At 34.3% G+C, this 26,905-nt stretch overlaps 1 protein-coding gene across 1 annotated transcript; it reads left to right on the top strand.

The window, feature by feature from the left end:
• Nucleotides 1-453: 453 nt before the first annotated feature.
• Nucleotides 454-26,346, top strand: LOC124369903 (mothers against decapentaplegic homolog 3-like). The gene is given in 9 exon segments (XM_046828065.1): nt 454-610; nt 612-754; nt 7,225-7,260; nt 12,123-12,316; nt 14,288-14,521; nt 16,765-16,914; nt 20,169-20,393; nt 21,111-21,255; nt 26,085-26,346. Coding segments are annotated over 9 exon segments (1,305 nt in total). The 5' UTR covers nt 454-556; the 3' UTR covers nt 26,209-26,346.
• Nucleotides 26,347-26,905: the final 559 nt, after the last annotated feature.

Below are 26,905 nucleotides of genomic sequence, written 5' to 3'. Positions count from 1 at the left end.
GCAATTAAACATCTCTAACACTATCCTACTAATAAAAACAACGATTTTCATTATTTCAATCTTGAATTAAGATATATGATCGTAGTACAGTAATCGAAATTGATGTTTTACCTCTATGGAAAAATGTTGTCCAGTCAACAAAACAGATGTAACACTGAAAAAATCTGGCTTGGCAGAACTGAATTGTATTGAAGGTATTTTTGGTATTTATTATTTGGGTGCAGAGGTGTTGTGTGAATTGTTGAAAACACTTAGTTAATTTGTATTAAATACATTTACAGCTGAATTTTGTAAGATAACTATTTTACAGTTCTTATAAAATAAAATCATAATATTTTGCCCCAATCAAAAAATATATAATGAAGGTTTTAATCATCCCATATTCCTAGAGACGGTCAGTCTTCCCTGACGTAAGAGTGAAGAACAGCGATAGTGCGTTCGTTCTTAGTGTAATATAAATATTTAATATTGTTCGTTCTTAGTTGAAATATAAAAGTCGTAATTTCTTTTTTAAACTACTGAATAAATTGTCAGTACAATATTTTGTTATGTAGCTATGACGTCTATGCTTCCCTTCACTCCCCCAATTGTTAAACGTCTTCTGGGCTGGAAAAAAAGGAGAAGGAGAAGATAAGTGGGGTGAAAAAGCAGTGAAAAGTTTAGTAAAAAAACTTAAGAAGACGAACGCGCTTGAAGAATTGGAAAAAGCTATAACTACTCAAGATCCTAATACTAGGTGCATTACAATTCCTAGGTAAGCAATTTACCTTCTTGGTAACAATTAAGATTAAACTAATTTTTATGCCTAGTATTTTATATCAGCCAAGGTAGGGTTCTTCTTTACTTTACATGTAAATAAGTTGCCCACAGACTAAAAAACAATGTTTTGCCATGAAAGTCACGTACTATAACAATATAATTCTAGCTTACCACGTAATTGAGCCGACGATTGACTAGTAGTATGATAACGCTAAATGGACTTCTAAGATATGTATGTCTATACTATTTTAGTTTCTGTAGTTATAGGAGAAGATGCTTTCAAAATCTTCACTTAGTCGCAGAGGGTGATGACATATTTGATATTTTTATTATAATGTTTAGTGACAAAAGCTAAGGCGTATTTCAAAATAAAGCATTTTGAGATTTAATTCTGAGCCATGACTGCATCAACTTCAATTGGTTTATAGTTTTACAATTATATTACAAGATAAGGAAATAAAATAAAACCATACCGCAAACATGAATGCCTGACATAAATCCACAGCAAGCTATAAGAGTCCCAATTCCACACGGTAAGGTGTTCTCTGTATACCTGCATAACACAGCTCATCTGTAATAATTTAATAATAGGCCTATGGTATCAACAGATTTTTTATAAGGCGTCTCTAGTTATTTTTTAATTTTCATGTGTCTTGAGGGCTGCAGTAGTATATTAACCCTCCATCAGGCGCTTAAAATTAGAAACACCATCAGGCGCTCACGGAGGTTTCCTCCAGGTTAGCGAATAATGGATATCATAGTCGTTTAAACTGTTTTTATTTGTTTAAATATTCTTACTGATTTAATTACAATGTAATATATTCATTTTTAGAAATTAAATAAAAATTACTCCCTTATGTAATGAATTTTCCAAATAAGAAATTCAAAATCTTAAAAAATGTTATTGTATAATAACAACATGATTAATTTTAAGGAATAATGCAATTAATTGTAAAAATGTTTAACCTACTGTAATAATATATGGAAATTAACTTAGTTTTTAACTTGTTACAAAAACAACTTACTTCTATTTTTGAGATAATATACAATTGTAATGTCAATTATTACTCTGAAATCAAAATTTATTCTTTACTAAAAATTTTTTTTACACACTACATAAAGTTTCAAAACATTTTCCCTCTGGTTCTTATAACGACAATGTTCACTCCATAAAGAGTACTGAAATCTTTCCTAGCACCCTGGTACTGTACTGACAAGTCTCTCGTCTTCATTCTCCATTTCACAAAATTCAAATAAAATATATTGTAAAACTTAAAAAGAAACCATCACAGGTCACACATTTAGGCGCACACAGATTATTACTCCATAAAAACTAAACACAATAAGGCGCTCACGGAGATTTTGTCCAAGCACTACAAACACACCATCGGGTGCTCACGGAGGAATCGTCCAGTCTCGCACGGAAGTAGACCTCACACTGACAGATTTTGACAAAGATATGCGGGAGGCTATTGTTTTTCTTCCCCGAAAGATGCTCGTGAAGTACACTGCGGGAAACGACTGCCAACATCAGAAAAGTAGTACTATTTTTAATAATAAAAAATACACGGAGGAAAAAATCCGTTTAGCGCCCGATGTAGGGTTAAGCAACCACCACGTATCAAATCAGTGAACCATATATTACGTACAATTTTACTATCTCATCCAAGAAAAAATTCAATTAGAAAATGTACAACTTCTTTTCTTAATTCTGTCATTTGTAAAATATGTATCTTGGGAAAGCTACAGATCCAAGTTATTGTACAAATTAATTATTATATTTTATCGTATTAGCAGTAGGCTACATTTTTTATTGATCTGCACCTAAATGAATGAATGAAAAAATTTCTTTATTGTTGTCAGTTGTACATTTTACATACAGTAGATCTTAAACTAAAATCAACAATAAAGCCCGAGGTAACAAAATACCTGTTCGGGAATTACACTAGTACACATAAAGAAACAGCAACTCGAAAAAAAGGACTGCCCTACCAGATCCTCGTAATGATACACTCTAAAACAACTATAACTAGATTAACTTCTAAAAAAAGTAACATAAAACGGAAATATATGTGAAATGTTGATCAGATGTTCAAGTAAATTATAATATAAAGTTACAATTTAAAAGTGTAATGATCATACTATAGTGTTGTAAAACCTGTCTACATCTTCTTCCAATAACAAAACATGCCAAAAGCATTTTAACAAACTTATTTTTGATTTTACATTTTCTTAAATATTCTGGTAAACAATAAAAAAACTTTGGTCCTAAAAAAAAGATAGAATTTTTTAAACAAGGTTAGATGGGGTCTCGGAACTTGAACGTTTAATCTTCTCTGACTATAATGTGAATTTGCATTGTAAAAACTGCTGCTTTGATTATAAAATGATTTTAATACTTTATAGATATACAGATTTTTTATCGGTAACACTTTTAAATCTCTGAAAATTGGAGCTGAACTCTCCATTTTATTCTTAAATTTTATTATTCTTATGAAATGTTTTTGCAGAGTAACAATTGGTTTGAGGGTTGTAATATAAGTTCCTCCCCAAATTTCTAAACCGTATTCAATTTTAGAATTTATAAAGGCAAAATAAACTTGTTTAAGCAATCCTGTATAGCATACCGTTCTAAGAGAATAAAAAAGTCTAACATACTTCACTAGTTTAGACTTAACTTCAGCTATATGAGATTTCCAATTCAACTTTGAATCTACCAGTAATCCAAGATACTTAATACTATCAACCTATTCTAAGTTTGAACAATTACACACTATATTATTATTAGAATGACAACTCAAAACATGGTATTTAAACAGGTGAAATAAAGGATACTTTTCTACATAAGTTAATAATAAGTATTTGGTTTTAGGGCTCATTACCATGAAATTATTAGAAAACCACTATCTTAAAGCATTTACATCATGTTGGATACTCAGTTGTACTTGTGCTTTATAAAATAAAGCAGTATCATCCGCAAATGCTACAATCTTGCCCTTGAAATTACCATTGCACAAATTATTAATATAAATTAGAAAAAGATGGCCAGACAAAACTGATCCTTGGGGTATCTCTATACCTAGTTTACCTACTTCACTGAAAGTTTTATTAGCTCTAGTTACTTGGGTTCTATCTGTCAAATAAGAACAAAACCATTGCAAAGCAATTCCCCTGATGCCTGCGTCATGCATTCTATTTAAAAGTACTCGATGATCCACTGTATCGAACGCCTTCATGACGTCGACAAATAGTCCAGCGCATACTTTTCCTTCATTCATGCCTGTGTAGACCTGAGACATGAAGTCCAATAAGGCAGCACTTGTATTTAACTTACTTTGGAACCCATACTGTTTTTTACTATAAAAACTATGTTTTGTAAGAAAATTCACTAGCCTCGCCTTAACAACTTTTTAGAGTATTTTAGAAAATATTGAAAGTAACGCAATAGGTCGATAGTTGCCAGGATCTGATCTGTCATTTACCTCTTCTACAGTAGGTAATTTTTTCTAAACAAGCAAAGATAAAGGGATGTGAAGGAAACATGATTTTTCAGAAATTTGCCATTATTCAGTGATGTAAAAAATCAGTAACACTACATTTCGAGATCTGAAATCTGGTCTCTTCCTTAGGTGAATAACTAACCTAACACATAACTACAATCTAGGTTAAAATAAACAAATCATACCAGAACATTGTGACATGCAGGAATTATAACAACAACGTTTTGTGTCAATTCCATGTAGAATAACTCAAATATGACTTAATAATAACAAAACACTAATTGTAACTGAACTACAGTAACAGGTCACAATAGGTCCGCACTCACTGACCTACCACATAAATCTACCTATAGGTTTTTTTGTATTACTGACGATGGATGGCTAATGTCTGAAAAAAATCCTGTCTCTTTCACAATCCATCCATCCTCAAAAACAAAACTCAAATAAAGAATAAGGGGATGATTCACTGCTCATTTGTTTACTGAATTCTAATTCTCAGAAGTAAATGAAAACTTACCTCTTACCTATTATATTCAACATCTTCTGTAAGACCTTGTTGAACTGATCAAATGAGATATTTGCTTGCTTAATGCCAAGTTACCTTCTAAGATATGTACTAGAATTTGGCATGATATAGGCCTGCTTCTAGATAACCAATTCTCTAGAACACCCACACTAAAACACCACCCTGTTTTTACATGAATAGGGAGAGGTAATGGGGTATGGCTTCCTCAGCGAAATCCCAGATCATTTTTACATATCTGGATGACTAACATTTTGTTATTGGACAACTTTGATGGCAACATTATTTCTCATCCATTAGTACTTTTCCTTGGTGACTTGGAACAAAATGAGGTTATTTAGAAGAAATTGTATCCTTGTAAAGCGGAGACAGCCACTATCCCTGGGACAGCATTGCTTAGGGTTTGTTGACTTGCAAGTGATCTTTGATGGGCTTGGCTGGTTATTTGGAGACACATGATGTTTTTTTATTGTAAATCTCATTTCTGTCTGGAATGTTATTAATTTTAAAAGCCTAGTTAGATATTTTATTGGTGCAGATGAAAATACGTGCTTGCTAACTGGCATGGAAGCCGTATGAAGTTTCTTGGCTGAAGACTTCAAGGGACATCATGCTAGTTCAAAAATATCACTACAGATTGTTTATTGTTATGCTAAGAGTGGTCCTTTGACAAATAAGTTTATCATTTAGGAACTTGTTAAGGCATAGATAGAACTCCTTATTGGCTTCCAAGTGGGTCGTTTATGAAACCTAGTTTATTGTTTGAATGACATTCGTTTTTGTTCCTTCGTTCTAATAACTTCCTCCAGTCCCACATTTCTCATCTTCTTAAGTTTCTTATGTGGGACTAAATTTCCTATCCAGTTGCTTTACAATATCTCATAAGAGAAATTTGCTTAACAGTATTGTGTCTTCTCAACAGAGAGTGTTTTCAAATGAATGTAGGCCTACATAAGTTTTAAGTCAGCTGGCCACTATTTATATCTTGTTTTAGTTAGCAAGCATACACATAATCATTGTTATTATAATTTAAAGTGCTAAAAGAAGATGTGTGTTATCGAGGAATTTGTGGAAGCAAGATTTGTTTTTAAGTTTTTATTGAGATTAAAATGGTTAAAGTTTATGGCATCAAGGTTCGTCTCCTTAGTTACAGTCAGTGACTGGCAGAAGTGTTGAAGTTTCGTGATTGGATGGTATCTGAGTCATTGTTTTTAGCTGAATTCAGTTTATCAAAGTTACTGCTGTAATAGATTACATTATGACGGTTGAGTCACTATAAAACAATTCTGCCTTTAGTGCGTTGTACAGCCTTAACTGAAGTGGTTAAGAGTAGCCTATTCCTATTCCTGTTTTCACAGCTACATTGCGTCATGTTACTGCTCAAGGTACAATTCTTTTTCTATCTCTTGCCTAAAAATCTGTAGGGTAATCTTCTAATCTGGTTACACCAGAAATTAGATAATGAGACTGCAATATTATCATTGCATTAATAGACAGATCCAGTAGGCGATGGTTCTGCCTGATACTTGTATGTCAGTGTTTAATATGATCCACCATCTTGCTGCCTTATTTGCGCGATGATAATCTTTCATTGTTATGATGTGCCACCAAGAAAACCTGTACCTAGTCATCTCTTTTAACTATTTCTACTTTTCACTTGTAAACAACTTAACATCTTAGGTATTGAAAGAAACACTCATTGGTACATAGAAAATCCATTATGCAAACCAGTTGAAAATAACTTCTTCTTGGGTGATCAAATATTGCAAGAATTAATTAAACAATTCTTTGAATCTGAAAATAGAGAGTTCCGTTCTGTAGGAAGTTTGCTAGAAGCTAAAGGATGAAAAAAATTATAGGACGTATATTAATTTAAGGAAAATGTTAATCATTTGATTGTTTATCTTTAAATGAATAAAATTGTACTGTTATTTTTACCTAAGAAGACAGGTATTTCATTTCCTAACAAACAATTATTAAAAAATGTTCCATTTCCATGAAAACAAAAGAACTGATTGCTTAGGTGTACTAATATTTGAAGGAATGGTAGGCTTCCATTCCATGAATACAAATTATGTATTTTGAAACATCCTTTGTCACTACACCTCAGTTTTAGTATCATTTATACATTCCAGGTATCTGTAGATCTCTAGGTACCTATTAGGTTTCCAAAATGTAAGATTGAATTTTTAGTTATTGGTTATTTAATATTTTGTTATAATTTAGTTGAAACATCTCTTAAAAAGTTAGTTAAGTATCTATTGTACACAGTTAAACAAGAATATGTTTTATAAATTACCTTTAAGGGGCCTTGCCATTACCATTTTATAAACCCCAATTTTATTTAGAACCCAAGCACATGATTATACTTGTTGAACATTATAGTAAATTTATTGTTTATCTTGTTAAATAAAAACCTAACAAAGTTGTTTATGATTTCAGCTTGCGTTCTGATAAAGGAGACATTGGTAATTTGAGGTAAGTTTCACTATGAAGTATGCAGTTTCAAACATATTTAGTGTTTACTAACTGATATCACTCTGTAATAAATAATGCTGAGTTATTTCACACACCATATTGTAGTACTTGATAAGCAATTTTAAATTCTTCTATGTGCAAGGCTTATTGCAACATGTGATAGCACAAAAGTTGTTTGTCAAATTTTGTATTGAAATCTTAGTGGAATATCTTGATAAAATTGTCCTATGAAAAGTTTGTTTATACATTATTTGTTTTTGCTCTCCTAATTATTTGTTCCCATTAAATTGGGATTAGCAGAATTCTGCTAACTTTCTAGTGTCTGCCACTCACACATCCAAGGGCTCAGGAAAACTTACCATTTACTTTTGTTGACGCTTTGAGATATCCAGCCAGATGTGTTCTGATGGCTCATAACAAAATCTACTGAACCAAGTTATTTGGTACTAGGGTCCTGAATTTTTTCTGAGAGGCCTATAGTTTGTTAATATTTCCATTAGAAGTCTCAGTGCTTCTTGTGGTAAGGCTAAACCCATAACATTGTCCTCCACAAGAGGGCCTGTAAAAATCTTGTGGCTCTTTTAACATGTGGGTGTTTTTCTACCTCTCAACACATTCCTCTCTTCACAATTCTCTTTCAGAAGCTAATGAGTATACCAAATTGAGGGGTTTAGATCTGTTAGAATGGATCCTGACCTCTTTTTTTGCCAATAGTCCAATTCATCATTTCTTCTGATGGCATCATTTCATGGCCTGGCACTCATACCAGCTATATCTGATTGTGTTGTGCTAATTTCATCAGCACTTGACAGCTTAGCACTGGCTTTGAATAAGACTCATAGGCTTGGAAATCCTTCAAATCTGCTTCGCTAACTTATAAGATAGAAGGCTGCTGAGCCCCATGAGGTAAAATATTGCCAATTTTCGCTATAGTTGTTAGATTAATCAATCACTACATACTACTACATAAAGGGCTAATGATATGTCTGTGTTCTTCAATCCTAGGGTCCCTGGATAATATATAGGCCTTTTTTCTATTTTGAAAATCCCTCCAGGGCCTCTGTGTTCTATATGACTAACCTTCTTAACCAATCCATGTGTTCTCAAGCTGTCTGTGTAGAAAAATGTTGGGGCTTTCCTCCTGGGGCGTCTCTGCGTTTGTGGGTTTTTACTTCCAATGAAAACACTGTATGATTTCTCAAGGTCAAAACTTATTGATTTTAAATTCCAGACTGTCTAGAGATGACTAGGCCCTAGTATATCTTTGAACATGTCTTGTTATCTTTTGTTTGTAATATTTCCCTTTAGCCCTTTATAGTTCTTTCCTTGATTTCTGACCCAAATGGTTAAAGGGCAGAAACAGCTACCAGAGCCAATTCACAACACGAGTTCACCATTTCATATACTCCATGCCATAGTCTATATAGCTACAAAAATATTTAAATGTTACTCAACTTTGTTGTAAAAATTGTAACTAAATGTGTCTAAAATTAATTAAAGACTTGTTGTCTAGAGGTATTATATCTCAAATATTACAGTATTTTAATTGTAGTATTATTTTGTACCTCATTATCTGTAATAGGGGTTCTCAACCTTTCAGGCTTTATGCTTCCCTCAGTACACTGACATTTGGTCACACCTCCCCTCTACCATCATCACCTTATGTGGTCAACACTAGTGGGGAATTTTTAATTTGCACCTTTAAGGTTTGGGTAGATTTTAGATTTGCACTTTTTAAAATTAAATACTTGATAATTTTTAATAAAATGTTTAATATTACCTCAAATACCTTTTTGAATAGTCTTTGCCTACACTTATTGTCACTAGTAAGATTTTAAAAATAAAACAATGAAACACAGAACACAAATTAAGTTTTGGTTATAAAATCTACAAAAGTTAGTTAATAACACTTTAATCAGTCACTTTGTAACTTGGTGGGAAGGTTAGCAATGTTTGTCTTGTACAAGTTTTTAAATATCTGGATTTAGCAGTGACAAAGCATATACTGCAGATCACTTTTGCCGTCCACTTTTGCTCGATTTTTGACTTTAGTTAAGCCAATGTTGAAAATACACTCTTAGAGATGTGTGGATGAGAATTGTACTAACAACTCTGCAGCTTCCAAAGCAACTTGCGGGTAAACAGGTAGATAACTCAACCAAAAATATTTGACATGTACGTTTTGGAATTCCGCATTTGCATGAGAATTTTATGACGATTGCTTGTTCCTGAATGTGGTCAGGAAGTACACCCACATCAATTTTAAATGTATCTAATGTCAACTTAAATTGCCAGCTCTCTTTCCTAACATCTGGAAAATACTGCCCAAGTCAATTTTTAAGATGTATCAAATGCCGTGATAGAAGGTCCTTAAATTTACGGATAAATTTGTAGCTAATAAACTAAGCTGCCTAACAAACACATGTAGTTTATTATAAAAAGTAGATTGTATTATTGATACAGTGCAGTGATTCATTTAACCTATCGAAGGGGGTACAATATCGTGTTTGTTCATAGTAATTTTCTTGTGTAACGCAATGAATAGCTTATTATTCAGCCGTCAGAAATAATAAAAGCAGGAAAATGTGAGGTAGTAAGATGGTACACTCAATGAGACCAGTTGTCACTTAGAGTAATATAAACCACGAGCATTTTAAGTTGGATTCACTCTATGGTTATGTCATTCATACTGATTCCAGGTCAGTCTTCTGTCAAGTTTAATTCTAAATTTAAGTTTTGACTAACCATCGTAAGAAATACAATATAAAATTCAATGGTACCTACATTAGGATTATTTGCTTGCTGTGTGTGTAAACAGAATGTAACTTGTGTGATTCTCAGCTCAACCAGCCTCATGCCACAGCCCAGGCTTATGATACAATAGCAGATACAAGAGTTGAAGGTTATTTTTGATGTTGGAAGGATTGTGAAGGAAACAGGATTTTTCCGAACATTTGCCATCATTCAGTTTCAGGTGTTACTGATTTCTTGTTTCACTGAACGATGGCAAATGTCCAGAAAAATCCTGTTTCCTCCACAAGAGTTGAAATGAACCATTATTGTAGTTCAGCATTTTTTACTAAGAACAGTTAGATGCACTTGTCGGAATCCCACTAGAATTGTGCCTTCAGGATTCCAATAGTGTTTAGTACGTTAATTACAATTGAGTTAAATGTTTAGTCTTAATTAAACACATATATAAGTATCCGCTTCTCATATTTATTTGGTAGTGTCTCTTAAGAAAATACAATTAATCAATCAATCAGTAGGCTTTATTCGTGAACATCAAGTACAGAATAAGGGTCAACAATCAATAAAACAAATAAAAAAATTAAATCTAAATAATGCATAAGGTCATGTCTCTCCTTGGGATGTTCTACAGCATGTCACAAATTCTTCCAGGCTGTAGATTGATTCTCTCAGCAACCAGGTCTTCAGGCTTCGTTTTAGAATTTCAGGATTGTCTTCTTTCAGCTTAGGTGGGAGTAGATTATAGAGTTTCGCTCCTGCATATGATGGTTTTTTGGAAAATAGAGATGTCCTGTGTATTGCCAGGCTGAAGTCTTGAGCATGTCTTGTTTGCAGGCCATGAAGATCACCATTTCTAGTAAGTCCTTGTTTGGAGGCATGTACAATGACTTCAATTATATAAATAGCCACAACTGTCAATATTCTTAGTGTTTTAAATACCTCTCTACAACTATCTTGATGTTGGAGGGAAGCCATGATTCTTACTGCTCGCTTTTGAATGAGTAGGATCCGCTGAAGGTTCTTTGATAGCCTAGACATAAGGGTGAGTCATCCCCTGTCTGCTTTGACTGAAGATACTGGTTCAGAGTTGGTTTCCTCTTCTTCCAAGGGGATATGGCTTGAGATTAGTGCCATAAATTCTTCCTCATGGATCTCGACAGGAGGCGCCCCCTAACCTCAACCTTACCCATCCAGCATATCCTGTCAAGAGAGAAGAGATAGCGGAGATCTGGATTATCAGATGGCTTCTGTTTTTAGCTTGCAAAGTAAAGTGCAACCCTTTGTAGCTCACCGCTCATTCTCAACCATTTTCCCCGTCCACTTTTTGCAGAAGATGTGTTATCTAATATCATCAAACTCCTTAGCAGTTGAAGGTCTTCTCATATTAAATCGCCTTTCTAATAGGTTAATAGGTTTCCTTATTGTTTATCCTTTTGTTCTAACTCTCACCGTTCCCATATACATATCTGTGGTGTTGGCCAAGACTGTTAGCAATACCTTATTACTGTATATAGACTTCTCTTCTTCATCATTGGGGTGTCTCCAATATTTGGACACAGTTATTTTTGTTCTCTTAGGACAAGAAGCTTAGCAAATTGCACCTAGGTAAGGACCTTTGTACTATTTCTGGAATGACAGGATATGCTGGATGGGTAAGGTTGGGGTTAGGGGACGCCTCCTGTCGAGATCTATGAGGGAAGAATTTAGGGCACTAATCTCAAGCCATATCCCTTCTGGAAGAAGAGGAAACCAGCTCTGAACTAGCATCTTCAGTCAAAGCAGACAGGGGATGACTCACCGCTCACTTATGTCTAGGCTAGCAAGAACCTTTGACTCTCAGGGAACGAACCCCACCTACTCCAATAGTCATCTCCTGCAGTAGACTAGATTTATCGATTTATTTTTGCGCTCCAGAATCTCGACATTTGCAGTTAGTGATGTGCCGCTCCTGGACATCCATAAGGTTGCCTAGATTTAAGTGACCTATCGAATTTTGCTGTGCCCATTATGGGTTCTCGGACACGGTCTGTAGTCCCTATATTTTCACTACTGACTACAGTACTCACAAACCTTGGTAGACCTGACTTGTTATAACGTGTCGGTTGTTGTAGGACCGTTGACGGAAGGGTGCAGGTGTCACACAGGAAAGGGCTACCTCACGTGATATACTGCCGCCTGTGGCGTTGGCCTGAGGTGCAGTCTCACCACGAGCTGAGGGCTATAGAAACTTGCACCTACGCCTTTGCGCTCAAGAGAGACGACGTGTGTGTCAATCCCTACCACTATTGCAGGATTGAAGCCCCAGGTAAGTGGTCACTTGTGGTTCTGTGACCGAATGTCCAAACTGTAACACAAGATAAACAATGTGTTTCTACTTTTATCACTAATGATATTGTGAAAGTTGTCTTACAGTGCCTAAGGGGGCCTAATGTTGACAGTGTTTTGTAATTTGTTGCTCTTCTTCCCATGTTTGCATACTCCTTTGTTTTTTCCTTAATTTTAAAATTGTATTTGTTATTTAATGCATATTTGCATTGGTTGAAAATGACTACAATTTTCAATTATTTTCTTAAAAAGTGTATTTTCCTTGCTTTTATCAGCAATATTGGATCAAAACTTTATCCGAATCACTTAATAACTGTGACAAGTTCTAGGTTCAGTTCAGTTTTAGGTTTGGCTTTTAACACAGATCAATCATAAATAATATTAACTTTAATAATAACAAGAGGTTTCGAAAAGTAAATGTGAAAAGTAAAGAATATTTATACAATTTTTCTTTTTAGAATCAACAAATAGGCTAAAAGATCAAAACTAATTTAAGATGAACAAATAAAAAACAAAACATAAGTTGAACAGTGATGACATTAACGAGATACTAAAAAGTAAAGGAATTGTCAGTGCTATAAAAGGATTTTGTAAGAAAGCTATTTATAAAAACAGTTTAGACAACCTTTCTTCAGGGTAAGATATTTTTAAACATTTTAATGATTGTGCATTAAAATAGACAATACTTATTGATGAATTATTTTGAACTTTACTTGTAAGAATTGATCACTGCACAACTTTCTATTTGTTCAATGTATTATAAGTGTGAAAAATGTGTTTCATTTTATAAATTAATATACTGCTAGGTTTTTCTTTATGTTTTAATACTATTTTTACATGCACAAGTATATGTACTAGGTTGGCTAGATTTTCTACTTTTTTTTTATTGCATTACCTGCTAAAAGTAGTTTGTACATGAGGATATTTCACCCACACAGTTTGCATCTAATCAAGCAAAATATTCTGTAGAAATAACAAATTCAAACAAATATAAATGACATTATTTTACTAAGGCTCCATAAATTGTATTATAAAATATCTCAAATTGTGTTGTGGGTATTTTGTAATTGTAAAATTTCTTCACAGTCAAACAATATACATAATTTTACATTGAGTTTTACCCTGAACAACCAAAAATAATCCTCACTCGGTCACTCATCCAAGCAGCAACCACTCTTAATGTTACAGCTCTCACGATAATTGCCATACAAGCCACAGCCGTTATTCCAACTGTTACTGCTATTTAGTTGTGTTACTTAAGCCACATAAACAGTCTTAATGAAAACCTCCTCACGAGCATATGTTAATTGTTAAATTTCAGTCTGAATGTAAACTACGAGGTGTGTTATTTTGTTAGTTAGTGCGTTGCTTCTTAACATGGTCACTGCAGTGTTACAGGTGCCGATCCATGTAAATTTCCTTTGTAAAACTTTTATAAGTATGTTTAAATCATTGGAAATTGTAATAATGCTGTGGACGAATAATTGAGGTACACAAAACTAAATGATTAGCGTAGCCAGTGATTAAAACGTTTTTCAGCAGTGTAGTGATAAAGGGGATAAAGGTGGTGAGTTCTTAGCTAAACTGTCATTGATGTTGAAACATCAATGGCTTAATCCAAAATTTAAGCCTTGGCATGCTTAGTTAGAGGATTTGTTTGCATCATGTCAGTGCCCATCCACATGCGGATTCTCAAACTCAAATGTCATTATCATTTGACTGAACAACTCGATTACCCTCCTAGTGACTACCACATGTTCAATCACTTAAAATAGCATCTAGACAGTTGGCATGAGATGATATCAAAATGATTGTTCTGCTATGCATATACAGATCCACAATAGTCGATATATTGGGGAATCGGCGTAGACAGTGGTTCCTGCCTATAAACATGTTACTGTACAAAGCTATCTAGTGTAGCTGGTCGTTGAAATTTCCATGTCTGTTTCAGTTCTACCAGCAATACTTGTGCCCCGATCTAGTGGGGAGTCGAGCGTAGAGAGTGGTGGAGGAGTGGAGCTGGTGGAGCATATAGCTTCCCCACCCACAAACACGTCAGCCCCTGCCCTTCCTCATCCCTTAGCTCTCGCCCTGGAGGCCACAACCACCCGCCCACCCACAGAAACACCTCCCCCCGGATACATGTCCGAGGATGGCGACAATATGGACCATAATGATAACCTCAGTAAGTCTTTGACAGATACTATTCATAATTACAATCACTCCCCATTATAACAAAAAGTCGTGAGGGGGGGAGGGGCAAAAAATAGTGTATTAAAATTACTAAAGGTTAATGCAAGATAAGGAGTTATTTGTCTGCTTATATTTAGATATTTTAATAACCAATTAAGGAGTGTAGGTGACAGATTGCTAGCATAAACATAATATAATTACTTGGTCTAAAGTCAAAAGTTGTGGGAGTATTAAGTGGATCCCCAAGGGAATTTCAGCTGATTATGTGCCAATATGGATTAATAATATGGGCCAGAAGAAGTATCTTGTAACTTAAGGACAGAGAAGCCATTGTACTAAAGGTGGACCTTGGCTGCCGCAGGGAGCTGATGAGTCATCTATTCACTCTAGACCTGTAATTTAGTGAAATTTGAATGGTACAAATAAACGAAATTTACTCCGGAAGGAGAAACAGACTTAAAGAGCTATTAATCTCTCATAGCAGCAAATTGTGATGTCCTAACCTGTGAAGGTTCCAAATGCGTGAGATGTATGTGGTACTGACTCTCAGTCTGTCGATATCAAGTGTATTATCTATGAATAAAGTAACACGGTCGTATTTGTCACAAGGTGAGTCAGAAGTAACCGGAATATTTTAGGGAAAACCGAAGTAGCTTACATCCATCATGATAAACAGTTAGATTAATGTAGATTAAGGAGTGAATAGATGACAACATATATCAGTTGTGTGTGTGTAAAAACATATTAAATAAAAAGTGGGAGGAAATCTGAATTAAGATAGAAAATAAGTTTGTCTATCTGCCTGGTAAGGTAAATTTTGCTGTGCCATATGTCTGTATTATTACCAATTTATCTTTCTTATAAGATTTGTCGAAGGTGTTTAATTTGATTAACCCGTAAAGTCCCAAAGAAAATTTGGCCTGGTTTTAATTAGTGTCCATTTTGAGAATTAAAAAAAATCTGTTTTTCCCAAAGTTAAAATTGTTTTCTGTTTCTTGGAATAAGAAATAAGAAACAAAGAAATATATTTCTTTAAAGCTCTACCGATACTAGCGGTCACATTTTACACATGGACGCGGGTATTTTTTTTTTTATTTAAAGGAGAGGCCGATCCCACATGCATATATATATGCATGCCATGCCACATATCATCAGACGAAACGAAAATACAAGAATATCACTGGTTATGGATTTATTTTTGACGCTTCACGCAATCCAATTTACTTGGTCATAAATCAATACATTTAGGCATTCCTACACATTCTCGGCACCTTCATGAATTATAATGTACACAATTAATTACAATAAGACAATACAGAAATTAGAAGACTTTATTCATGAACTTAGAGTACAGAATTGGCATCAAGTAGTTAACAAAATTATACATAGTACAATAAAATGGTAGAGTCAATATCATTTCTTGTTAGAGGTCAATAGGGGATGTTCTCCAGTTCAGGAACTCTTTTATGGTGTAGAATCGTCTATCTAATAACCATGTGGTGAGTTCGTCTTCTCACGCTGTGTGCACCTTCTCCTTTGGCTGCCTCGGGCAGCAGGTTGAGGAATTTGGGCCTCAGGTAGGAAGGCTTCTCTTCAAAGATGGTCAAATGATGTGTCGGTAGAGTAAAGTTCGAGGCCTGTCGAGTGTTGTATTTGTGTCTATCGGTACCTCTCTGTAGCTGTAGAGTGCTAGCGTAAGTGGCCACCTCTAAGATGTACAGGCAAACCACTGATAGAACCTTCAGTTCTTTAATTTTCTGTCGACAGCTGTCTCTGTTGTTGAGTTCTGCAAACACTCTAATAGCCTTTTTCTGGTGCACCAGGACACGCTGCAAGTTTGTTGCCTATGAGTTGCCCCAAACTCTGAGTCCGTACCGCAGGTGTGATTCAAAGATTGCATGATATGCAATTTTTGCTACTCTGGTACTACTTATGGATTTTATCCTCTTGATGACATAGACGCTGCTACCTAATTTGCGGCGTAGGTTGTCAATATGAGGAGGTTGTCAATATATCCCAGTATGCCGTGTTTAATGCAATTGTGATGGTACAGACATATCCGTATGTCGAGCTTTAAAGGTTAATACAGTCAGAGATATTAGCAGAAACCTAGTTATAGATCATAGTTACTTAGTGATTTAAGCATATAATCAGCTAAGTCTGTTTGACTATTATGAAACATACAATTTTCAAATTTTGTTGCATCTGTTCTTGATTATTTTGTATGTGTTGAAGGCATGAGCCCCAGCCCAGCCTTGGATCCTCAGCCGGTCATGTACTGTGAGCCCGTGTTCTGGTGTTCCATCAGCTACTATGAGCTCAACACACGAGTAGGAGAGACCTTCCATGCCTCTCAGCCCTCTATCTCTGTTGATGGATTCACAGGTTAGTGCTGCTTCACTCTGATAAATATGGCCTTCTAGTTTACGGATCATTTTAAAAGTCTTCGAAATGAAAGCAAATAATACAAATTGTAATACTAAAAGTGATTCAAACACAACTTGTGCACTGAACGTTGATTAGTATTGTGCTATTACCCACATAGGTTTTAAATATAAGGAATGTGAGAACATTAATTGGTGCTATTTATTTCAATTTTGAAATAAAAGTCTTGCCAATTGACTGAAACTTTATTATCATCATCTAATTGATTCTCTACCATCTTTTTCTGGTGGACCATGTTTAAAAAGAACAAAGTATATTCATGCAAGTTTTCTTTAGAGAGAATTATCTGTTGAAATTACCAGTAATATATATTTTCATAGTTGTTCAGAAAAACGTTAATCTCTTTTTAGCACTATTTTATGCAATGAGCATCCCCGTTCTTTCCAAACTACATCTCATGATTCCTTCCAATAAAGCTTCTTAAAAGAATCAAGTATGATATTGAATTACAAGAGTTTTTTTTTTTTTGCCAAAGAGCTCTTGTTTTATAAACAGGAGTTTGATGTTAGGTTATTTTTTATACCAGGTTATTGTAGAATAGAATAGTTTATTGGCCACAAAATATTTGAAGTAAATAGATAAGCAGGTCAAAACAAGTCATGTTAATATTTATTCGTTACTAGATAAACAAGTCCATTTGATTCAATAAAAACTGATTTACTGAATAAAATATATTACTTAGGAAAACGTTGTCTAGTTTTGATTTATGATCAGCATGTTATATTATAACTAAGCTTAATTCAATTTGTTTTTCTTTAAAAATATTATCAAACACCATTAGTTTTGAAGTATTCAGAAAAGTGTGTTTTGCTTTGTTTCAAAGTTTGGTAAACTGTGGTATAGGAATCTGGGGAGGAACAACTTTAGTAAGTTTTAACAGATTATTCTTAATACAAAGAAGAGCTGTAAGAATTATTAATAAAAAAATACCCCTCTGATCCTTGCAGGAAGCTTTTTCAGTATTCAAAAAGCATGACTTTATCGAGTTTATACCTGTATGAGTTATGCAAATATTACACAAAACATAAAAATAATTTTTCTCATGATACAAACTACCAATAAACATAATACCAGACATAATTTTATACAGATAAAACAACATAGCTCTTCCAAATTTCAAAAATCCATAAATTACATGATTTGTAAAATAATAAATAAATATTAAAATGCAACAAAGAATTGGTGTCCAGCAAAAGGTTTTTAAAGGAAAATAAAAAAAAAAAACTTTGTTAATGAAAGCATACTATTTAGTAAATGAATTTTTTGATGACCCTTTCATATAAAATAGGGTTTTTTATTATTTTAAATTGTAATAATTGTTTTAGATTATGATAGTTTATAGTCAACAATATTTTAGACTTCTTACAGAATCTTTATATTAAGAACTGATTACCTTTATGTTATCTAAACAAATGTTTAGTGAAGACCTTATGATTTTATATTAAATCTATGACAATTCTCTTTGTACACTATGTATTGACTGAGAAATAAAAATATATTGTCCATTGTCTAATGTACTCATAAATACAGGGTGGTTATAAATTATTGTACATATTTTAAGATTGAATAAATAAATAACCAATCAACTTAAAAACATGGAAATTGTTTTATTAAATAGCAAATTTAAAACAGTTTTATTACCAATGAAGGACAAAAAGATTACTGTTACTCATACTTTTACAAGGAAACTAAACTAATTCCACGTGCTCTCCGAGGTTTGCACGCAAAGTTTGTAGTCTAAATTCAACCTCACACCATGTGTTTCTGAGCATTGCTGGAGTTATGCTTCCAATAACCTCTCGAACTCTATTCTTGAGTTCCTCAATATCTTGAACTTTTTTGGTGAAGACTCTGTCCTTGACATAGCCCCACAAAAAAAAGTCTAAGGGTGTAATGTCTGGGGAACGTGGAGGCCAAGGAATTGGACCATCCCGTCCAATCCAACGACCAGGAAACATGTCATTTAGGTAGTCACGTACTATCTTACCCCAGTGTGGAGGGGCACCATCTTGCTGCCAGTAAAAAATTTGGTTGTCTATGCTCAATTTGCGGTATTGCAAAAAGTTCAAGCATGTCGAGGTATACCTCTTTAGTGAGTGTCGGTTCTGCGAAGAAAAAGGGTCCTATCACTTCATCTATAGCCAATGCACACCAAACGTTTATTTTAGGGCTGTCTCTTTCTTGTTCTCGAACATTATGAGGATTTTCAGTACCCAAAATCCTACAATTGTGTCTATTCACCTTACCAGAAACATGAAAGGTTGCTTCATCAGAAAAAATTACTTTTTTCAAGAAATTGCTTTCTCCAATGTTTATTGTTTGTTCTTCGAGGTCAAGTAATCTAACAGCAAAATCGTAGCGTCGAGGTTTATCTTTAGGTTTTAGTTCATGTAATAACTGAATTTTGTATGGATGGAGCTTAAGGTGTTTGTGCAAAATTTTTATGACTGTTGATCGAGGTAATCCTAATTCCAAAATTGCACGCCGAGTAGACTTACCAGGGCTCCTCGTAAACAATTCTCTGACTTGATCAACAATAGCTTCAGAAACTGGAGGTCTACCAGCACCTTTTCTATGTTAGACACTTCCCGTCTGTTCAAACTGCCTATACCAGCGTTTTATAGAATTGTTACTCGGAGGATTGCGGCCATACTCTAAACGAAACCTTCTTTGAACAGTTATTACAGATCTGCTTTCATGAAACCAATGAAACACACCTTGCTTTTTCTTGCACACTAGCCATTTTGATACTGAGGTTAGTTTAGTGTTTGTTTAGTCAACTGTAATTAACAGCTGGTGTGGAAAGATCCATTGTTGACCAGCTGACTATGTCACAACACAAGTCATTAAGAAGAATCATACCTTACACCCACAGTTTAAGTGACATTTTTACTTTCTTTTTATAACTACTTTTTATAATTATTGTAATGTGTACAATTATTAATTTTCAGTCAGTATATAAAACTGTTTTAAATTTACAATTTAATAAAACAATTCCCATGTTTTTAAGTTGATTGGTTATTTATTTATTCAATCTTAAAATGTGTACAATAATTTATAACCACCCTGTATTTCTGTTTTAATATCAACACTGTCCTAATTGTACGGTACATTATAAGTAAAGTAATTTGGGTTCTAATGCTTTGCTGTGGAATAGTGAAAACTTTATTTGTAATACGAGATTATTTGAACAGATCCAAGCAATTCAGAGAGATTCTGCCTGGGCCTGCTTTCGAATGTGAACCGCAACATAGTTGTCGAGCAGATCCGTAGGCACATAGGCAAGGGTGTGCGGCTCTACTACATCGGGGGAGAGGTGTTCGCAGAATGCCTCAGTGATTCTTCCATATTCGTGCAATCCCCCAACTGCAACCAACGCTATGGCTGGCATCCTGCTACCGTGTGCAAAATACCTCCTGGTGCGTCAAATCTATATTGTTCATTTTTCAGTTATAAACTAGAAGTAGTTTGAAACAGCCAGTTGAATGAAAAAATAACGCCAGAAAAAAGCACGAATTAGAAGAGTAATAATGTTCACATTTAATACTGTTGTGTCATTCTATTTAATCCCTTTTGTAGGATATGGGAAAATAATACCCAAAATTCCAAGCACCACCTGTAGTATTGGTGGTTTACCTAACTATAGTTCATGAGGCTTTCGACTAATAATTTTATTAAGGAACCGTATTTACCTAATTTTTCACCACTGGATCAACAATATTGGCTTCAAACAGATAGAGGTCTCTGACTGGCTGGAATCATTTCAATTTTTGGAGAATTTGGTGTGTTGCAAGGAAAAAGTGCCTTCAACACACAACAAAATTTCAAAACGCAAACTATATTGAAAATCATTAACATCAGATTAATAACAGTGGGTGTAACAGTGACTCCTGTGCAATCCCAGCAAATAAAGTGGTAATTTGGTCTCCAATTTTGTCTACCGGCGAAGAAGACCCAAATTCAAAACGTTTATAAAAATTGATGTAATATAAAAAAAGAACAATATTCCTTTTTGATATAAAAATTAGGTAATGGATTGCAATTTATGCAGTGTATACATTTTTCCAAAATCATCCTTTCATTATTGATTTTGTTTATGCTGGCAAATAATTAATTGGGTATTCCGTTTTCTTTAGGGTGTAATTTGAAGATTTTCAACAACCAAGAATTTGCAACACTCCTGTCTCAGTCAGTGGGTCAGGGCTTTGAAGCAGTCTATCAACTAACTCGGATGTGCACAATACGCATGTCATTTGTGAAAGGATGGGGAGCAGAATACAGGTAAGTTTTACATCACTTAAGGCTAGTTTACCTTAGGCAAGTTAGTAAACGACTGTAAACTTGTCTATTCAAGTTCAAATGTCTAGTGTGGACGATTGGGCGAGTCGAGTTGCAGACTTAGCTGGAGTGCGTGTTGAGTAAATTTTGTGAGGAGATGGCCATGCATACATTTTCTGAGTCCATCTGACCTCGCTACAGTAATTTTTATCCTGCTTTTAGATTTCTTGTTTACTCACGTAATATAGGCTCTGTTGATTGCTGGCATCTTATTGTGGTGTAATTTCTTAGTTTAACCCATTCGCATGCTAAATTTTTAGTGGTGATTCAGCTTCTAGAAATTCCAAATGTTTTCATGGTTTGGTCGGTTTTACTGACAAATCATAATAGCTTAGAATTGTAGTGGAGATATAGTTATAAAACATTACCAAATTACACTTTAAGTGTTTGAAATTAATTATAGGAAGGAGAAATATATTATTCATATCCCAGTGAATTAAAGGGTACCCTGTTATTTACAATTGTATTATATACATATGAAAAAGACCTCAGGGAAAGAACTTGGTAAGTCACATTTTGGTAATATTTCAGGAGAGCATTTTTAACTTTCAAACTTAAAAAACATGAAAAATATTAATATGTTAAACTATTTATTTAATAGCTTTATTTAGTTGTATGTGCTTATTTCGCCTATAATTGTACTATTTTATTGATATGTCCCAATTACTTCATTTTTTTCAAAGTCACGCCCTAGACTTATCAGGTTTTTCCCCTTTAATATAGATTTCCACCTTAGTATAGGTTTGTAAAGTAGAAAACTGTTTTAATATATTTTAAATTGAAGTAAAGAGTAAATGAATTATAACATTGAAATGTTTTTGTCAGAATATAAAACTGTACATTTGTCCATCTGTTGTTTTTAAGGTGGGCTGTCAAAATAGGCCTTAGCTTCTGGCCCACAAAACTGCTTCAGTGCTTATATGTCGTTGAACTTATCTTTTGATTTTGGTAAAAGACCTAAAAACACATTAATAAATAACACTGTTGGCTGAGAATAAACACTTGTGTGATTGTAGTGTTGTTATTCTAATGGTTAGTCTAGGTTGAATGTGAATTCATAAATCATAAAAATGTAATACAACCAAGAAATATCTGATAGACAATAGGTCATAGTTATTGTTCCTTGTTTTTTGAATCCCCTATTCAACCGAACATTTCCCCATGTACAGTACTTCCATGGAAAGTATTACATATTTTGATCCTGTGTGAGTTTCATTAAACAATAGTTCTCTCATTGGCCTACTTGCAAATGAAAGAGATTTTTCCTAGATTAAATGCAAATGATTCGTTCAACCTTTGATTATGTCCGGTGTTTCCTCAACATTTATCACTTCAAATGGATTTACTCTTCCACATTCCACTTCATGGCTCCAGTCTGCTGGAATTTCAAACCTTGCTCTTTTGTTTATTACAGCAGTATTTTTGTCACATTCTAGATAAGAATGTCCCTGTAGAGAGTAAAAAACGTTAATACAGGTAATTCTTTTCATAGTGTGAACTAGATAGTGACACAGCTTTATTACTACATTGTTTTTATTTTGCGCGCCACACGAGTCACAAAATATTTCCAATTGTGTAACTGATGGGTGAAGAAAGTTTAGGACAAAATGAGAAAGGAATGAACAAACTTCATCCGCTCCTTTGTTACCCACTGTTTCTGGATACAGCTGGCGCTATTTGACAGAACGTGTATATTTAACATGTAGAAAGAAAGTTGTCTCTTGTAATATGCATCATTTTTTTCAATATTAGGGCAAGGAAAGTTTCGGGCAAAGTCCATAAAAATAGCTTATTTTGTCTCACACTGCATTGCGGTACGCTTAGCCTTTTTCTTCTGACCACGAAAAGTCTCTTACTTTTTTAAATGTACCTTCTGGCTAACAAGGTTTGTATAGATAAAACATTTTTTGGATGTTTAGGCCTTCATCCAAATAAACCCTGTCTGATTCCTTACTGCTGTAATGGCTGTTCCTACTTGGGAATGAACTAATGTGCTCCTTAACTACCGCAAAAGTTTCATCTTTCAATTTCTTGGATCTGATTTGGTGAGTCCCTCTTAAATTTCTAGGCGCTTTCGCATCTTTTTCGATTTTTGAAACGAGAACCTCTACCTTTCCCCTAGTAATACTGTGTAAGGAAATAAAGGCCTGTTTACAGACTTGAATTTCCTCCACAACACCTTGCTTATTTCATGAACAGAACAGTCACGAAAGCTTGCTTCATTTTCATTTTTCCTCGGCCTCCGTCGTTGAATTGTTACTAATGAAATTAGGCCAGCCAAGTACATGTTTACTTCATCATTACTTATCATATTGTTCATGTTTCTGATAATTTCTTTTTTGCCCCTTTCTGGTAATGATTCAAAACATTTTTTTGATTCAAGAACAAGGCTCACCTATTTCATGACTTTGTAACTTAAGCTTCTTCTGTACATCTTTCAATCTTCCAAAACTTCCTTTTCTTACAACTTTTTCCTGTCCTTCACAGAATCATCGGAATCCTCACGATCACTGGCCATTGTATTTCAAACACTTCACTATAACTCACAAATCACAATCCAACAATACATCACTATAATTAACAGTGTGTGTGAAACAAAACTTAGAAGATAACCTATAAACAGAACATGTGTGAAACGGAGACTAAAACACAGTCTATAAACAAGTAAACAACCCTGTTTTTTAATTGACCGGTCATGTAAGACAGGCTAGCCATCATTACAAAGAATAATTTCTCTTAACTTGCCAAGTTCTTCCCCTGTATCACATGGACTTACCAAATTTTTCCCCCTTGTACACTAAAATTTCAAACGCTTGTTGCTCCGGACTAATCAAGTTATTCCTCAGTATGACATGGTAAAGTACTCAGTTGCTTCTATTGGATGAAAAAATCAAATAAATATTAAAAATTGACTTACCAAGTTTTCCCTCGTGATCTTCATATGTATGCATACATACTTACTATATAGGCACATGTAAAGAATATAAGTGTAGTGTATCACCTTGAAAAATGTTGAAAAGTATTATTTTTAATATTCACAATGACCTAGATAACCCATATTTAACCTTCATTGCTATGGAATTATGACATTTTACACCACACTAACTACAGCTATGAGTTCCCCTCCCCCCAATAATCATCAAAAGAACAACAAATATCAGCTGACTACAAAAAAGTAACATTTTATGCAGTTATGCCAACCAGAAACATTAAATATATGATAGCCTATTCAGTACTATTATGTAGCAGACAACAGTACAACTATGTAATCAGAGCTTTGTAGCAAGACTGTATCATCTGGGCATGATTGTAGTTTTACTCTTAACGGGAGTTTACTCTCTCCAGAGCATGTCAACGAGTTAAAGATTATTGAAATACTTTAACTAAATGTGAAATAGAAATAGAAAAACTCGTCTGTGGGACAGTCCTGTGACACAGAATGTAAATAGAATATCACTAGCCTTACATACAATAAAAGTGTGACAAACAACTAACAGTTGTGTGAAATGTGAGGAAGGATTCAGTTTACAATAAGCTAAGGAGAAAATTAACTACACAAGGTATACATACAACCAAGATCTAATACAATTTGGGGAAACCAGCCAAGTTTGCTGCAGAAGCCAGTTATGTTAAATGGTTCGTTGTTTTAAACTCAATTATAAACATTGGAAGAAGGTCAAGTGTTTTTGTCATTTTACACATCTTCTGGGCTGGACTTAAACATTGCTGCCTTTGTATGTTTCCTTGTTTCTTCTCACTTCCAATCCTCCATTCATCTTCTTTAACGATAAGTCTTACATCCTTTTCAAGTCATTATTAAAGACAACATGCATTACATGTACACTTTCAGAATAATGTTTCCAATTCCATATTAAACTATTGTACGTTTTCTAAACTTATTGTAGACACATTAAAAAAAAAAATGGTGCTATGCAATTATTACGTTTTACACCACACAAACAATAAGTAACATAAGTAATAAGTAACCAACAATAACATATGTATTACATCCCCCCTCCCCCAACAAGTTAATAATTAAGAAATGTGGGTCAAGCTTACTCAACTAATATAAAACCGTCTGTAATAAGTTGATTAGTCAGTTCGTCTTTTTTCAAATCCGATTTTAGTTTGTTCCTTTAAATAATGTAATTAATTTTTTAGGTTTATATTGTTCATAAATGCAAATGCTGATACTCTTACAGCTGTTTCGAAACATGTATGAGGTTTCTCCGATGACTGCTTTCTTCTGATGCCATCACGCACTATTATCATTGTCCTGCACTTGCATCAGTTTTGCAAGTACATTGCCTCTTCATTAGAATGATATGTTTTTGGAGTTTGTTAAATTAGTATCACCAACTTTCAATCACAAACATATTACTGATTAATCACGACAATATAAAACTACAGCTGTTAAATAATATAATAGTTTTTAAACTAGCTAAGATAAAATGGACTGATTTTGGAAATATTATTTATTTGAAAAGCTATTTTTGTTTTTATAATGTACATTGTTATTACACTGGTTGAAATGATAGTTCAAAGAGAAAAATGTCTGTACAGCCATCAAAAACAGTTCTTTTCCCTCCAATTCATTTCTTTTTAATTGGGGTCATAAAAAAGAAGGGGATATCGCTTTAGCTCGATTTATATCTCACCCAATTTTCAAATTCGGTTTTTTTTGGATTACCACCCACTTTCCAATATTAAGAAATGGCCTCGCCTCCCTTGCAGCTCCATGTCTTAATGTGATGTGTAATGGTGTGTTACAGGAGACAGACTGTGACATCTACCCCTTGCTGGATAGAGTTGCATCTCAACGGACCCCTGCAGTGGTTGGATAGAGTGCTCACACAGATGGGCTCCCCCCGCCTCCCTTGCAGCTCCATGTCTTAATGTGATGTGTAATGGTGTGTTACAGGAGACAGACTGTGACATCTACCCCTTGCTGGATAGAGTTGCATCTCAACGGACCCCTGCAGTGGTTGGATAGAGTGCTCACGCAGATGGGCTCCCCCCGCCTCCCTTGCAGCTCCATGTCTTAATGTGATGTGTAATGGTGTGTTACAGGAGACAGACTGTGACATCTACCCCTTGCTGGATAGAGTTGCATCTCAACGGACCCCTGCAGTGGTTGGATAGAGTGCTCACACAGATGGGCTCCCCCCGCCTCCCTTGCAGCTCCATGTCTTAATGTGGTAATTAAGTTATTCTCTATTTACAAGTAATAGTTATTTTGTGGCTTTACACACAATTTTATCGGCTTTGCATGTGTATAAACACTTTTGGTTAGAGTAAATTATATTTCTAACGCCAATGTTGAGTTTTTCTTTATGCCACAATCCAAAAAATATATAAAAAAGTGTAGTTTATGGCCATTGTAATTTATTCCGGTCTAAGTATTTTTTGTGCCATAGTTAATTTTGCCTTGTTTCCCTGATTAAGGAAATTTATATACACACATATGTCTGAGATGTCTACTTCTGTGAAAATACAACTAACATGGGTTTTATATCAGTCTTTAAATGTATAGTAAATTTTATATAAGTAACTTTGTCTTTGATATTTAAACTACATACTTAATATTTGTTAA

The sequence above is a fragment of the Homalodisca vitripennis genome, chromosome X, assembly GCF_021130785.1.
Source record: "Homalodisca vitripennis isolate AUS2020 chromosome X, UT_GWSS_2.1, whole genome shotgun sequence".
Taxonomy (NCBI): domain Eukaryota; kingdom Metazoa; phylum Arthropoda; class Insecta; order Hemiptera; family Cicadellidae; genus Homalodisca; species Homalodisca vitripennis.
Note: the sequence above shows the minus strand (reverse complement) of the source record. Positions and strands in the feature narration are given on the sequence as shown.